Below are 15,474 nucleotides of genomic sequence, written 5' to 3'. Positions count from 1 at the left end.
AGCATTAGTGAGGTCAGGTACTGCCATTAATTTCTTTATTACTTTTGGATCACAGATGCTACTCCAAGTCTTCCCAAAACTTTTGGATGGTGCTCAATCACTCTAGAGAATGCAGTTTTGTTGCTACCATTGATGATTCTTGAATTTGGGCATTCTAATTATACTTGGCCTATGCTCATTATATTGCATTTGAAAAGGTCATAGTAAAATCGACCAGCATGTGGAATTGGAGCTTTTTTTGATATCACTATATAAGATATATGACGCTGTCTTTGTTGTTGGATGCACTGAGATATTTTCAGTGTCCTTATTATTTTTTTTGTCCTTATTATGTTTCATCAGAGCAATGAAAAAAATGGTAGTTTGTGGCAAGTTTGTGAATTTCCTTTTTTTAAGATCATATTCTTTACATACCAAATACTTGGAGTGATTTAATGGAAGGGAAGACACTTTGTAAAAGAGGCTAATCTGTGAAGTTACAGACACAGCTAATAATGAGTAATAATGAGTATGTACACACGTGGACAAAATTGTTGGTACCCCTTGGTTAATGAAAGAAAAACCCACAATGTTCACAGAAATAACTTGAATCTGTTAAAAGTAATGATAAATAAAAATGCTATGAAAATTAACCAATGAAAGTCAGACACTGCTTTTTAACTAAGCTTCAACAGAATTATTTTTAAAAAATAAACTCATGAAACAGGCCTGGACAGAAATGATGGTACCCTTAACTTAATATTTTGTTGCACAACCTTTTGAGGCAATCACTGCAATCAAACAATTCCTGTAACAGTTAATGAGACTTCGGCACCTCTCAGCGGGTATTTTGGCCCACTCCTCATGAGGAAACTACTCCAGTTGTCACAGATTTGAATGGTGCCTTTTCCAGACAGCATGTTTCAGCTCCTTCTAAAGATGCTCTATATGATTTAGGTCAGGGCTCATAGAAGGCCACTTCAGAATAGTCCAATGTTTTCCTCTTAGCCATTCTTGGGTGTTTTAGCTGTGTTTTGGGTCATTATCCTGTTGCAAGACCCATGACCTGCGACTGAGACCAGGCTTTCTGACACTATGCAGCACATTTCTCTCTAAAATCCCTTGATAAACTTTCATTGTACCCTGTGCTAGATGCAGCAAAGCAGCCCCAGAACATAAGGGGTACCATAATTCTTGTCCAGGCCTGTTTAATGAGATTTTTTTAAACAATTCTGTTGAAGCATGGTTCAAAATCAATGTCAGATTTTCATTTGTTCATTTTTTAATGGAATTTTTATTTATTATTACTTTTGTAAGATTCCATCTATGGGTTTTTCTTTCATTAACCTAGGGGTACCAACAATTTTGTCCATGTGTGTATACGTGTGTGTGTGTGTGTGTGTGTGTGTGTTTCCTTTTGTATATTTGTGTGCTTGATCTCGCAGTGCTATATGCTTCACCATTTCTACCTGTTTTTAATATTGAAAATGTCGCTGTTGAAAAGAGATGTTGCTTTTATTCACTTGCCTGTAACTCCACATGAACACACACACCTGCACGCATGCACACACACACACGTTTCCTTTCATAACTTGGTCTACTCCTGTTCTTTGAGCCTTGATCAAAGCTTAAAGCAGCCATTAATTGATCAGTGAAGTACTCATTGCTATATTCTGTCATATGTCTTTTTTCTCTCTTCCATTCACCAGTAAAAGTCATTATCTCTCTCACACCCTCACTCTTCTCTTTCACTAATTCTGCCCCTACTCTGCTTTCTTTTATTTAAAAACATACAAACACCTTTTCTTGGGAAACATTCTTCTTGGAACTGTATATTTATGTAGCGTGTGACTAGTAAAAGGTAATCTAGCTTTGATGTGTTTCAGAATGTGTTACCTGTGGAAAGGACCACAGAATGACTGATTCTCACATTGAAGCAGGTTTCAGGATGATAGAGGAAAACAGTTATGCATGCATTTATTTACTGTACTGTCAGAGATGACCCTACATTTATTTTATTTCCAGTCAAAAATGAAATTTAATGTACTAATTTTTCAGCATCAGACAAAGAGCAAAAATCATATTTCTCAGACAATAACAAAAGCGTCTTTAGCATCAACTTTGTGAAGATTCAAATAAATCACACGCTTCCTTTTTTTAATGTCAAACTATAAACATGGACAGAAAGGCTTGTGGATTATTTTACCGCTGAAGCTTGAAGGAGCTTGAGTTTCTCCTCTTGCTTAAAAATGTAGCATTTACGTCCAGTTTATCTGAAGGGAGCAGTTATCACGTTATCAACTCCTTGTAGGATTAAAAAAAAACAACTAGCTAGCACGGATTTCCCAAGGATGGATTAACAGCTTAGAGGCTGGTTACCTCAAAATAAGAATATAGTAAAAGTAACGTTATGGTTGTTATTCAACCTATTCTTTGATTTTCTCTCTCGCTTAGGTGTTGGGAATGACGTTTAACAGTAACTTTTACTCTGCTGCTTTCCAACAAATGAGAGCAGTGACTCAGTTGCTGTTCCTTACTTATGGTGCTGGAAATGACTCGAGGACATGTTATCCCAAGCTTTATCAACTCCTAGGTGGTCTCTAACTTTTGCACAGTAATGTACGTGTCTGTGTACATAGGTGTTTATTGGTTGTCAGAAACATTAGCATCTGTTTGTGTGGACATGCTCTGCGTGAGCTTGAGCATGTGTACGTGTGGAGCTACACGTGTGTACTTTTGTGGCCAATTGACCTTTTTATTCTCACTCTGACGTGTATGAGATGGGAGAGGCTTTCTTCATCTCTTCCATCTTTCCTCATGCGCACACAGACACACACACACACACACACACACACACCCCTCCACGGCCTCCTCAGTGATGCCCCCAGGTCGAGCGTGAAGAGCAATGAAGTATCTCTACGTGCTTGAGTGTGTGTGTTGTAGCACACTGGTGTGGAGTGCTGGATTAACGTGTGAAAATCATGTGTCTGACTGAACAGCTGAGTGTCATGTTTAATCAAACAGCACCTGTTTAGAAGTGGTGAGATAACAGAAAGGCAAAATGTCAAGGCAGGTTTGTGGAAGTTTGTCCCACCCACAGACTGCTGCTGTTGCAAGGTTGGACAAGCTTTACGAAAATTCTGGCAGAAATTCCATTTAATTTAATAAGAAACTGTAACGCACCACTCAGCATGTGTTAAAATACTGCATTATTCATTACGGAATGTAATGCATTTGTTTGCGTTTCATGGTCAGAGCATGGATATATGAACTGATTCTTATTCTTTCTTGTTTGTATTCTTTTCTGAACCCTGGCTGGACTGGCGTGTTTGCATGGCGCAGAAGTATTCAGCTGCGTCCTTATGCAGCATCACTACAGAGGTTCTGAAGGTTCTGAATGCCACAGAGGAATTAATCGGGGAGGCCGAGGGCAAAGGTCATGATCCCACTGAGTCCCCAGCCGGCACGCCAATGTCCTCAGGCTCGGACGGCAAGAAATTGGATCAGCATCTCACCAAGATGGAGGAGAACGTAAGACCAAAGTCTAGCTATAGTTACAGCACTTACAAATGAGCCTACAAGGTTTTATTCACTGATTATTTATGTGGGCAAGACAAGCTGTACGGTAAGTGTAGTTTGTACTGTGACGTTGCCACAGGCTAATAGTTAAGGGACTAAAATTTGACGGAAGGACATATAAATATTAAAATATATATTTGACACCTAGTTCAGGACTCATTTTTTTACTTTATTTATTTTCCCAACTGTTATTTACAAGCAATACAATACTTACACAATAGGTTGTGTGTTATAGCGAATAATATCATGGTGTGATGATCTACATCCAATTACAGTGCCTTGCAAAAGTATTCGGCCCAAAACTTTTCAACTTTTTGCCACATTTCAGGCTTCAAACATAAAGATATGAAATTGTCTTTTTTGAGAAGAATCAACAACAAGTGGGACACAATCGTGAAGTGGAATGAAATTTATTGGATAACGTTTTTTTTTTAACTGAAAAGTGGCACGTGCAATATTATTCGGCCCCCTTGCGTTAATACTTTGTAGCGCCACCTTTGGCTGCGATTACAGCTGCAAGTCACTTGGGGTATGTCTCTGTCAGTTTTGCACATAGAGAGACTGAAATTTTTGCCCATTCTTCCTTGCAAAACAGCTCAAGCTCAGTGAGGTTGGATGAAGAGCGTTTGTGAACAGCAGTTTTCAGCTCTATCCACACATTCTCGATTGGATTCAGGTCTGGACTTTGACTTGGCCATTCTAACACCTGGATATGTTTATTTGTGAACCATTCCATTGTAGATTTTGTAGGTTTTGGATCATTGTCTTGTTGGAAGATAAATCTCTGTCCCAGTCTCAGGTCTTTTGCAGACTCATACAGCTTTTCTTCCAGAATGGTCCTGTATTTGGCTCCATCCATCTTCCCATCAATTTTAACCATCTTCCCTGTCCCTGCTGAAGAAAAGCAGGCCCAAACCATGATGCTGCCACCACCATGTTTGACAGTGGGGATGGTGTGTTTAGGGTGATAAGCTGTGTTGCTTTTACGCCAAACATTACGTTTTGCATTGTGGTCAAAAAGTTAGATTTTGGTTTCATCTGACCAAAGCACCTTCTTCCACATGTTTGGTGTGTCTCCCAGGTGGCTTTAAACTTTTTATGGATATCTTTGAGAAATAGCTTTCTTCTTGCCACTCTTCCATAAAGGCCAGATTTGTGCAGTGTACGACTGATTGTTGTCCTATGGACAGAGTCTCCCACCTCAGCTGTAGATCTCTGCAGTTCATCCAGAGTGATCATGGGCCTCTTGGCTGCATCTCTGATCAGTCTTCTCCTTGTTTGAGCTGAAAGTTTAGAGGGACGGCCGGGTTTTGGTAGATTTGCAGTGGTCTGATACTCCTTCCATTTCAATATGATCGCTTGCACAGTGCTCCTTGAGATGTTTAAAGCTTGGGAAATCTTTTTGCATCCAAATCCGGCTTTAAACTTCTCCACAACAGTATCTCGGACCTGCCTGGTGTGTTCCTTGGTCTTCATGATGCTCTCTGCGCTTTAAACAGAACACTAAGACTATCACAGAGCAGGTGCATTTATACGGAGACTTGATTACACACAGGTGGATTCTATTTATCATCATCAGTCGTTTAGGTCAACATTGGATCTTTCAACTTCTGGAGTGAGTTTGCTGCACTGAAAGTAAAGGGGCCGAATAATATTGCACGCCCCACTTTTCAGTTTTTTATTTCTAAAAAAAGTTTAAAATATCCAATGAATTTCGTTCCACTTCACGATTGTGTCCCACTTGTTGTTGATTCTTCCCAAAAAATTACATTATATCTTTATGTTTGAAGCCTGAAATGTGGCAAAAGGTTGAAAAGTTCAAGAATACTTTTGCAAGGCACTGTACAAGGTGATTACCCTACAAACACAGCTAGCTGCACTTTTTATTCTAATTGGACTCTCATCAGAGTTTGGTTATGGCTTTTACTGCACCTAAAGTTTCTTAAGGTTGAAATTGTGTTTTGTCAATAGTACTGCCTCCACATCTGAAGACTAGTATGCGCTTCCTCCAAGTCTTACATCAGCCAACATACACAAGAGTTTAAAGCCAGTTATGCTTACTGGGATTGATATCCACAGATGACAGAATGATTGAGAACACAGGCAGACCGTGTGAACACAAGCAAATTGATAATGGAGTTCAAGAACTGAAACAAATGAGCCTATGAAGAAGGAGCAGGCCCAACTGATAATATATGAGTAGGCAGTTTTACAGACAGTGGGGGCCAATCAGGAGAAAAGCCACCAGTCTAGAATCTCATGGACAGCATTTCTCCCAGAAAGATGAATGAGGATTCTATAAATGGAGACTAAATAGACTGTAATTGCTCTATCCCATCTGCCATTAGCAGTTTTGACAACTTGCAATGGATATACATAAGCAAATGATTTTATGATGAAAGTTAAAGCAGTCAAGAAAAAGTGTTTTGGTTAAATAGCATAGCTTTGTGTTTTTCCTTTGTTGTACATGTGACTCAGCATGAATCTATACACTTTTTGATGGACAGTCCAAGTGGAGCTTGAATCAAACAGCAAAGTTCATTTCATGTCACAATGTACAATATAACACAAGTAAAACAGTACAGTATCAATAAAACGCTTGTTTGTTACCGGATTATATGATAAATATGAAGATATTCTGCTTCGGTTATTCTTCAACACCCACTTGTGAAGGTGCCTCAGCAATAGTCACCTTCAGAAATTGTACTCACTCACATGAAAAAGGACCATCTATTTTAACTAATGACTAAATGGAAAATGTTGAATAAAATATCTGTGCACAGGTGTACCTGGCTGCAGGTGCAGTGTATGGCCTAGAGGGGGCGCTGAGTGACCTGGAAGACTGCGCTCGCAGCATCAGCAGCTCCACTACTGAAACAGAACTGGCCTTCCTGGAGGACCAGGTGGCCACCGCCGCTGCTCAGGTGCAACAGTCCGAGCTACAGGTGTGTGAGTGGTCTGTGGGACTGGTGTGATTATTTGTACTACAGTACTTTCACTATATGTTGTAATAAAATGGTTCTTTTCTGTTAAAAATTCTATGATAAAGTTGTGTGAAACGGGAAGCCGATATCAGTTTTTGTGGCATATTGAAACTCTACTCCAACACCTGCTTTCCCTATAGATCTCAGATATTGAGGCAAGGATATCAGCACTTAAAAGTGCAGGCCTAAATGTGTCTGCATGCTCGCGGTTTGCAAAGTACAAGCCCAAGCCTAAGGTGAGTTTCATTCATGCTTAATTTGCACTAATACTTGCAAAATTAAACACACTATTTATTTTTAGTGAAAACATTACACCCCTGAAACAGGTGCCATAGAAGTGCCTCAAAGGGCTCTTTGAGCAATACCAAAGAACAGCGTTACACAGTGACATTGCTGGGGTTCATAAAACTTTGATAGTCAGTGTTAAATTAGGAGATTCGTTTTTAAATGTAATACTAATCCCCTGTATAATTACAGAATGAATCACATCATATGTGAAAACATGACCCTTTGACAGACTATGCTGTAAAAAGCTTGTATGTTAAAATGTTTTTCTTAGATAAAACATCTGGATCAGATGCCCTCAGAAAAGTTCCCTGAGAAGACATTTGGGATCTAGATATGGCCACAAAAACTTTAATTAAATAAAAAAAAATTATATCACAAAGAGGTACTGAAGATGAAGTAATTGTTTCAGCAGATTGGGAACCCCTGGCATTGTAATAAAAAACTTTTGGTTCCCTTTATTTAATATTGTAATATTTTAATATAAGTATTTAAATCTAAAAGTATCTAACAGTTGTACATTTTTTCTACCAGTTTAAGAGTTCTTCTTTGCTCCTCCGTTACTTAATGTGGAGGTACTTTAAACTTGCCTTGTGTGGGTGTTCTTTAACATTGTGGTGTTTTTAAAACCTTACATTTATTTTGGGTAGCTGTTCTATGGCATTGTGCCAAGACCGCTTTTTGGTGACTGTAGTAGTAAACGTAGTAGTAGTACTAGTGCTAGCAGTTGTTGTAATAGTAGTATGTGTTTGTGCAATAAAGAATAAATCATAATTAAGTGCAATGTTTATCATCCAAAGTTCTACATAATAATTTATATTACTGTCTTTTAATGGACAGTAAGCTAAATTGAGGTTATTGGTGTACCCTCGTTGAGTTCACGGTCTACGAGTTTATTAGCTTTAGTGATTTTAGTGGTGGTCAGTTAGTTTATTCGGATGTGTGTTCGTGTTTCAACCAGCTCAATTTTATCCGGGTTTATTTTACTGGATGTGTGTTATGTGTCAGCCTCAGACCCTGGACTCCTCACGCCAGCAGAGGAGAAAGCTGCCCGCTCCTCCGGCCAGAGGTACACCGGTTTGTTTCCGTGTTCGTTTGCGTTTCCTTGTGCGTTTCCGTGTTCGTTCCTGTCTTTCTGTCATTCAGTGGTCTGTATCAAGAGCCCGTGGATTTGCCCCGAGTTAAAGACTGTTGCATAAGTCAGTGGCCCTTATTCATCGAAGTTGCTTTGAAACCAGTGCAGATTGGAGAACACTGAATAATGTACAAACGGTTCTTAGCTTGATTATTATATTCTATTAAAAAACAAGCACTGATGGTGTGCTGTTGACATAGCATTTTTCCTCAATAAAATTATTATTGGTTGTTTTTTATAGTTTTATTGTTATCAATGTTTTTTCATTTTTGACAGTGATAATGAGTTTGATCATGATGATCATGTGACTCCAAAATTTTACATTTCCATGAATTTGAACAAGATCTGAGTTTGATTGTGCAGAAATGGCTCTGCGGAAGCAGGGAAGCACATTTACAGCACACAGCTTTAGTAGATACAGGCCATAGCCCTTTTAGTTGAATAATGTTGAGTGGTATTAATATCTGCAAATAAAATAACAGTAATACATTGTTAGCATTGAGCCATGCACTTTCAGAAAAAATGTACTGCTTTAAAAAGAAGGCAAATGTGATTAATCCTAAATTGTGATTACTTTTGTATTTTGTATTTTATTTAGTTTCTTGTTGCATGATTAGATCATCAGAGGTGCGATAAGGCCTCCCTACTGCCGCTGTGCAGCCTAACATTCTAGCCTTCGTTGATGCAAGCTCATGTTCTTGCTTCCAAAGTCAGTTATATGCCAAATGCTGTGTTTGATAATCTCGAAGAAGTCAAGAGGCCCTGCTTTATGGATCTGGTTGAGAAATGTTCCGTCATTGTACGAACTCACTCATCTTCTAGTCCTCTTTTTGCCATTTTGTGCATGTCTTACATCTTAGTGTGTCTCTAAAGTGTCAATGTAGCAGCACTCCTTTTTTTAATCTCAAGCACCTTTTCCCCCCTCATCACTGATGTTGATAAAAAAAGTTTTCACCTCTAAACAGCATTACACATTTAATTAAAAAAAAAACCTGAAAGCTGGAATGAAAAGGTAAGCAAGATCAGTAAAAAAGGTGTGCGAATAAATGCACCAGGCTGAGCGCGAACCAAAAGAAGAAAAGAGAGGGAGACGATGTCCATTAGAGAGGCAGAATCGACCAATAGTATTATCTCTCTTTCACTCTCCTCGTTTTCTCAGAGGCTCTTTTTCTAAAGATTCTCCTTTTAATTAATGCTGGTTCTCTTTGGCTCTGGCCGTTCCCGATGACCATGATTCATTCACTTTTCTTTTATTTTTCATCCTTTAGTTGTAGCTTCAAAGGCCTAACTTGCTTATTCCAATTCTAGAATTAGTCACGTAATCTCATTGATTACGGAGCGATGGCGGTCCTGTAGCAAGCCTTAAGCAGATTTCCAGTCTTTGTTACGTACGCCACCTGGAACAGTTTGATAGTCTTCCACAGTATTTTTGTCCTTATGCTGTTCTTCTCTAGCTCTTCGTCGCAATCAATGTTTATTTCCCCCACCAGGAAGCCAGTCAAGTGTCTTCTGATGACACTTGTTAGTCATTTCCGGGAGGATTAGTGTGATGACACTTTTAAAGCAGTCTATTCCTATTGTTCCCTTCTGCTTAAGTGCATGACGCTGTTTCATTGCATGCTAAAGAAGGCTAAGAGTGGAAGCACGGCTGTGTTAGTGCTAAACACGATTACAGAGGTTCCCTTTGTGGTGTTGTCATTTTTCTAGTGCATGTCTGCCCTTGGATGAAATTCATTAACCATCATGAAGTAAAGTTGTGTTGAGCTTGAGTCTGTTAAGTCTTTGAGGGTCCAGCAGGCCATATTTTTGTTCGATTCCAATTCCCAACAAAGCAGAACCAGACAATCTCTCTTCTTAACCCTCTAGAAGTTCTTAACTGTCTTCATAAAACTCTACTGAATTCAGCCGAAGCTTATTATTTAATTTCATATCATCATTATTTAGTATAATAATTCACTATAAAACAAAGATTTAAAGGATGTAAAGTAAGAACTGGAAGTCTAGAGACACTGTTTAAGGGGTTTAAGGCAAGACACAGCATGTTTGATGAAACATGATCATGTTAGAATTGCAGTTTTTATATTATTTTTATAAGATACTCTCCAAAGAAAGAATTTTACAGAACTCACTGTAGTGTAACTGTATATTAGTGCAGAAAACGATTATGTTTTATTATAAAAATATTTGTGGCAGATTCTAACACAGTTCAGCTATTAGCAATATTTTAATCAAACCTTACGATTAGTAATCTTCATATACCCATCGAAACGGGGCTAGAAACATGTATTCGTCATTTTGTTTTTTATTGTAAAGAAAAGCTGATTTTTGAAAAAAGTATCAGAACGGCATTGCACAGTGAGATTTACAATTCTGTAATTTCCTTTGGGATCAGTACATCAATTCTGTTGTATTTTTTTTTTATTGGGAATTTGTGGGAATCCTGTAAAAAGAAATAGACACCAGAATGTTGTAGTTAAATTAAATTCTATAGGAAACAAGCTTTCAGTAAAGGCCTTTACAAAAGTCGAAACATTAGACACACTGGCAAATAATAGCTATATATTTCTGTATCGGCATATTTCTGTCTATATTCTGTATTAATATTTGTATGATTACAGTTTAATAGAAAACATTATACAACAGTACAACAATAACGTTACACACATAAATGTAGTATGAATTGCTTTTCTGACAGACCAGTAGATAAGATAATTCTTTATTAGTCCCACAGTGGGGAAATTCACAGTGCCACAACAGCAAAGAGATAGCAAGACATTTAGATGCAAAATGTAGATAAATTACCAACATATACACAATATAAATAATAGAAGTGATTACTTTGACTGTGAGGAATTATTTAAAAGAAAAACTGGAAACTACGTTTTAAACTTTTCTGATGAACCTTGAGGAAACATTGATCAGTGATCTGCCACTTCTCCAACTGCAGCATTTAAGTGAAAGACCTTGCTGGTCTGTTTTGCTCCACAGAAAAAGAAAACAAGCCAGAGCCGCAGGTGAGATCTTCACGGCCGTGACGACAGCATGATCATCAAGTTCCTCTGGCTTCACCGTCCACTCCCTCTGATTGAAAGGACCGCCAGGCTCTTCCACTACAGTGCCTTGATCCCACATCCGGTCCTTTACCATCCTAGGCACCTACCATCAATTTCTCTGGGCTTCTAAATATAACCAAACTCTGGAGCTTTGCTACACCTCTGTGCTCCAGCACTCTTTTCTTTTTCTCTCTCTCTGCCTTAAAGGAGTCCACACTCCTCTACCAACCATCACAGAGGGTCTATTTACGAAAGGTTTGTCTAATAAACTAGAGTTCTACATATATGATCTATGTATATGTATCTTTGTTGGGCGATGACAGTCGGGGAACTTCTGTTGGACACACGGAAAAACAATGAGTCCCTTCTTTTCCTGACCGTTTTCTAGAGTGTTTTAGGTGTTTGAGTTCTGTATGTTGATAATGTGTTGAAAATGGCACAAAAAATAACTTTGTGTATGATGTGTATTCCCAAAACAGGCTGATACCATATTTGGTGAGGTTGTTATGTATGTTGTGAAATGTCTTGGTGATACTAAAGAAAAATGTACCCACCACAGGACCTATTTGAAGCAGATTTTTGGAATTCTGTGTTCATTTTCTGTTGAATTACATCCACTTATACCATTGCCACTTTACTGTGCACAGTTTGTGAATCATATTAGGACCTGAACAAAAACACAACTGCAATTTGTCAGCGTTTTAAACAATCATGTCCAAAGCCCTTCTTCTATTATAAGTCAAAAGGTCAAGTAGCTTTGGCTGTTGACTGTGTGTGTGTGTGTGTGTGTGTGTGTGTGTCGCTGTGTGCATGCTCTGATACAATGGTCCCAATACAATTTCCTGATCAATAAATTAAGCTCTGCTCTTCAGCAACCCTTCAAGTGTATGTGACCATTATCAGAGCATTGTATTCAACTGGCTCAAATCAGAAGCCTCTATGAGTGCTGTTGACATTGCTCATTTAGTACTCTTTCATTAGGCCCAACAACCTCATCGTTACGGAAGTATAAGCATTAAAGTAATCCTCCAGGATTTTTCAACCTAATCTCAGACTGCTGCATCTGTATCATACTGTCGATTACCATAAGCAGTAATTTTCCTCACGCTTGGAAAACAACAAAAAATCCATTCACTTAAACACGCATCATAGGGCATCTGGGCAGTTGCTGATTTTTTAAAATACCTTTTTGTTTTATTATTATAGTTATTATTATAGAACTTGATTGAGACTGTAGCTAACAATAAAGGTCTTACAATGACACAAACATGACAAACTGTCTTACCGCTTATATAGATTTATTTTACATTACGATTTGAAATGGTAGTTCCAGTTACTTTTGCAGTTCTTGAGATTCCTGTGTAAAGTCCTGCCTCTGAATAGTCAGGGAAGAAAGCATTAAGTCTTAGATCTGCAGCTTCATTAACTTCATTAATTAAGTTAGACAGATGAATTACTGGAAGTGTGCAGTAAGAGTGAAAAGAATGTGAAAATAGGTACAGTAAAGTTATTGAGACATTGGTTAGAGGAACACTGGATTGGTTGCTGCTGTGAACTCCAGCTGCTGTATGGATTTGTGCAGTTCCACCAGCAGCTCACCTGATGTGTTTTCACATTGTTGTGAAGTGATTAGATTTGTTGGATGATAACTGAAAGTGTTGTGAGAAAAAGCTTTGGAAATGGCAAAGCCGAAACGCTTACACCTAAATTACAGTGTATTCTGAATCAGTATTTGTTCTAATGTTAGTGTCTAGTTTGCATAAATGTTTACCAATAAAATTCAGCAGCTGTCTGTTGGCATCTAGACGTATTTTAACACAGAAGGTTTTCTGTTCTTATGTTACAGTTACTGTCTGGGGCAATCAACCCTATCTTACACATGTGGCAGTCAGGTCAAAATGCTGGACTGTTATATTGCTATCATCAGTCTGGTAGCATCAGTGCTTTTGCTTTAACCAATCTGAAACTAACAATTAATAAGCTCAGTACATATGTATATATACATATATGTATATGTTCTAAACTAATCTACCTAGTGTTATGCCTGGATAAGCTATAGGTTTGGGTAAAACTGCTTTTGCCCAAAAGGCCATTAAACCCTCAGTGTTCATGTGGATGCTATTTTATCTCCTAATTCTTCAAAACAATCTCCATTGTTTTGCCAGTTTTGTCTTTGGATGGTAATGTGGCAAAACTGTATAGCTGCGATTAGCTTTCCCTATAAAGGGGAATAGATTTGCTAATCGTTTCTGAGACTTCACAGTGTGGTGTCTCTTCTGAAACCGTGTCATGCATAATCAGATCATTTATGTTCTGGCATGCCATTCTTCACGTCTCCTGTTTCTCTCTGTGTTGCTTCTTCTATGCAGAATGGGATAGTTCCCGTGGCTTTGGTCAAGTGCTTTGGATTGCATCTGGTCTACATTTGTCCTGATAGTGTAATGTGAATCTAAGCACATAGGCAAGAAAAACAGGCGGGCGTGTTTGGCCTTTTGAAGATAACGCTCTCAAAAAAAGAACAATAATTGATTTAAGCCATTTAGCTTCCAACGCTTTCGATGGGAGACCATTTATTTATTTATTTATTTTTATGATGTTTCATTCTGGAAAACAAAAGACCTCCTTTGAACTCTTTATATAGACTATGTAGATTATTTGAATCTTTTATAGAGACTATTGAGGCTTAAGCTATTTACAAGGTTACAAACTCAAGATCTTATGGAGTCATTGATGAAACTGTAGGGGAAATAAACTGCTATAAAGTGGAAGACTCTTCACAAAATCTATATGATTATAACTGTATGATTTGGTGTTTTGCCTGGTAATTGTCAGATTAAATAAGAGTATTAGATCAGGACTCTGGCCTTCAGTTCCTCACCTTTGTTCTTTAGAGTAGTGTCCTAGAAGAACCAACCTTGTATCCATAAAGTAGTGGTTCTTTAACCAGTCATCAGTGACCAACAGGTGGTCCACAATTTGCTCTGTCCTTGTGTTTAGTTGGTTTGGAGCAAAAATCTGAATTACCCAGCCCCCTGTCCATTAATAGGTTTAACCAAAAGTGGTTCTTCTATGATATGGCTCTAAAGAACCTCTTCTCACACAACAGTGTGCCCCTGCAATTGGTTTCTTTCTAGATGATCACTTTCTGGCACTTTGGCACTTTTGGGTTTTCTTCCACCGTCTCAAATGGGTCCTGCTCCTTGTCGTCTGTGGCACTGTCTGTGTACAAAAAAGCATGTTTCTGCTTTCAAATAGATGTACAAATTCTCTCAAGAAAAGCACAGTCAAGAGGTCGTCTTACAATGTCCTGTATTTTTCTATTGTATAAAAGAAAACAGAATGAGAGTATTATTTCCTTTCAGGATTTGTTAATAAAAAAAAGTCAAGAAACGTAAAGATGGACTGTCTTGTGCGCTGTACGTTTGGTCTGTGACAGTACCAGCAGATGTCATGTTCCCGAAGGAGAAGGGAGCAAAGCCAAAGGCAAAGGCAAATGTGAAAGCTAGAGACTGCACTCCCTCTCACCACTCATTTGTGGATGTCATGTTTATCAGGAATGGAAAAGGAAGGAGAAAAAAACAACAAAAGAAAATCCAAAGCTGTGCTCAGACAAATTTCCATGTGCCAAATTTGTTCTGATTGAGACAAAGCATTCTACTGTACATGAATAAAATTTGCATACCTGACTGGTCCTGCCCAGGGTGTCATGATTGAGTTTTACAAATGTATACTAAGTGCTGTCTAAGTTCAGTAAATACAATTTTTGTCAAATACCTAGTGACTGAAATTAGATTAGAGAGAACCAGATAGATTTTGTGAATGAAGTTTAACTGTGTATCAGTTTAAAAGAAATTTCCATAGAGTTGTTCTACCTTTTGAAAACCTCAGTGGTTAAGGTGATTCAGAGTGGCTGGGGTTGTACCTAATAAAATAGAAATACTGCCAATACAATAAGACTCCCTGGAGCAGATAAACATCAACCTATTGGCACAAAAAAAAAAGCCAGGCGTGGGCTAAAGAGGCGTAAAGCCCCTCTGCATTGAGCTGTGGAGCAGTGGAACTATGTTCTCTGGAAGGGAACATCCAGTACTTTTTTGGATGAGTTGGGGATGAGGTGAGACAGGGTGATCATCCAACATCCTGACCTCACTAACGCTCTTGTCTCTGAATGCAATCATATTCTTCCAGCAGTGCTCCAAAATCTTGTATACTGCTTTCCCTGGACTATAAAGACTGTAATTCCAACAATATCTGGATAAACACTTTTTAATATCCTTTAGAAGAAACAATGAATGTGCAGATGCGCCAATACTTTTGTCCACATACTGTATGTTGTTTGACACCGAGGACATTGTTGTATGATTGTTGCTCAATAAGCTTTTCACACAAGTTTTTTTTACATGCACTCATGGTGGAGAGGTACAAGCAAAGCATTGAGATTTAGACTTAGAACTGATCT

General features: G+C 38.3%; 1 protein-coding gene across 2 annotated transcripts in view; it reads left to right on the top strand.

Moving 5' to 3' along the window:
- The window catches only part of myripb (myosin VIIA and Rab interacting protein b), a 176,867-nt gene extending 162,166 nt beyond the window's left edge, over positions 1-14,701 (top strand). The window contains exons 12-16 of one of the 2 annotated variants that reach the window (XM_072691084.1): positions 3,322-3,510; positions 6,342-6,503; positions 6,683-6,778; positions 7,836-7,896; positions 10,951-14,701. In XM_072691084.1, the coding sequence (XP_072547185.1) occupies positions 3,322-3,510; positions 6,342-6,503; positions 6,683-6,778; positions 7,836-7,896; positions 10,951-10,997 (555 nt within the window). In that variant the 3' untranslated portion in view covers positions 10,998-14,701. The remainder of the gene's footprint in view (positions 1-3,321; positions 3,511-6,341; positions 6,504-6,682; positions 6,779-7,835; positions 7,897-10,950) is intronic. The other variant, XM_072691090.1, reaches the window with a different exon arrangement.
- Positions 14,702-15,474: the final 773 nt, after the last annotated feature.

The sequence above is a fragment of the Salminus brasiliensis genome, chromosome 1, assembly GCF_030463535.1.
Source record: "Salminus brasiliensis chromosome 1, fSalBra1.hap2, whole genome shotgun sequence".
NCBI lineage: Eukaryota > Metazoa > Chordata > Actinopteri > Characiformes > Bryconidae > Salminus > Salminus brasiliensis.
Note: the sequence above shows the minus strand (reverse complement) of the source record. Positions and strands in the feature narration are given on the sequence as shown.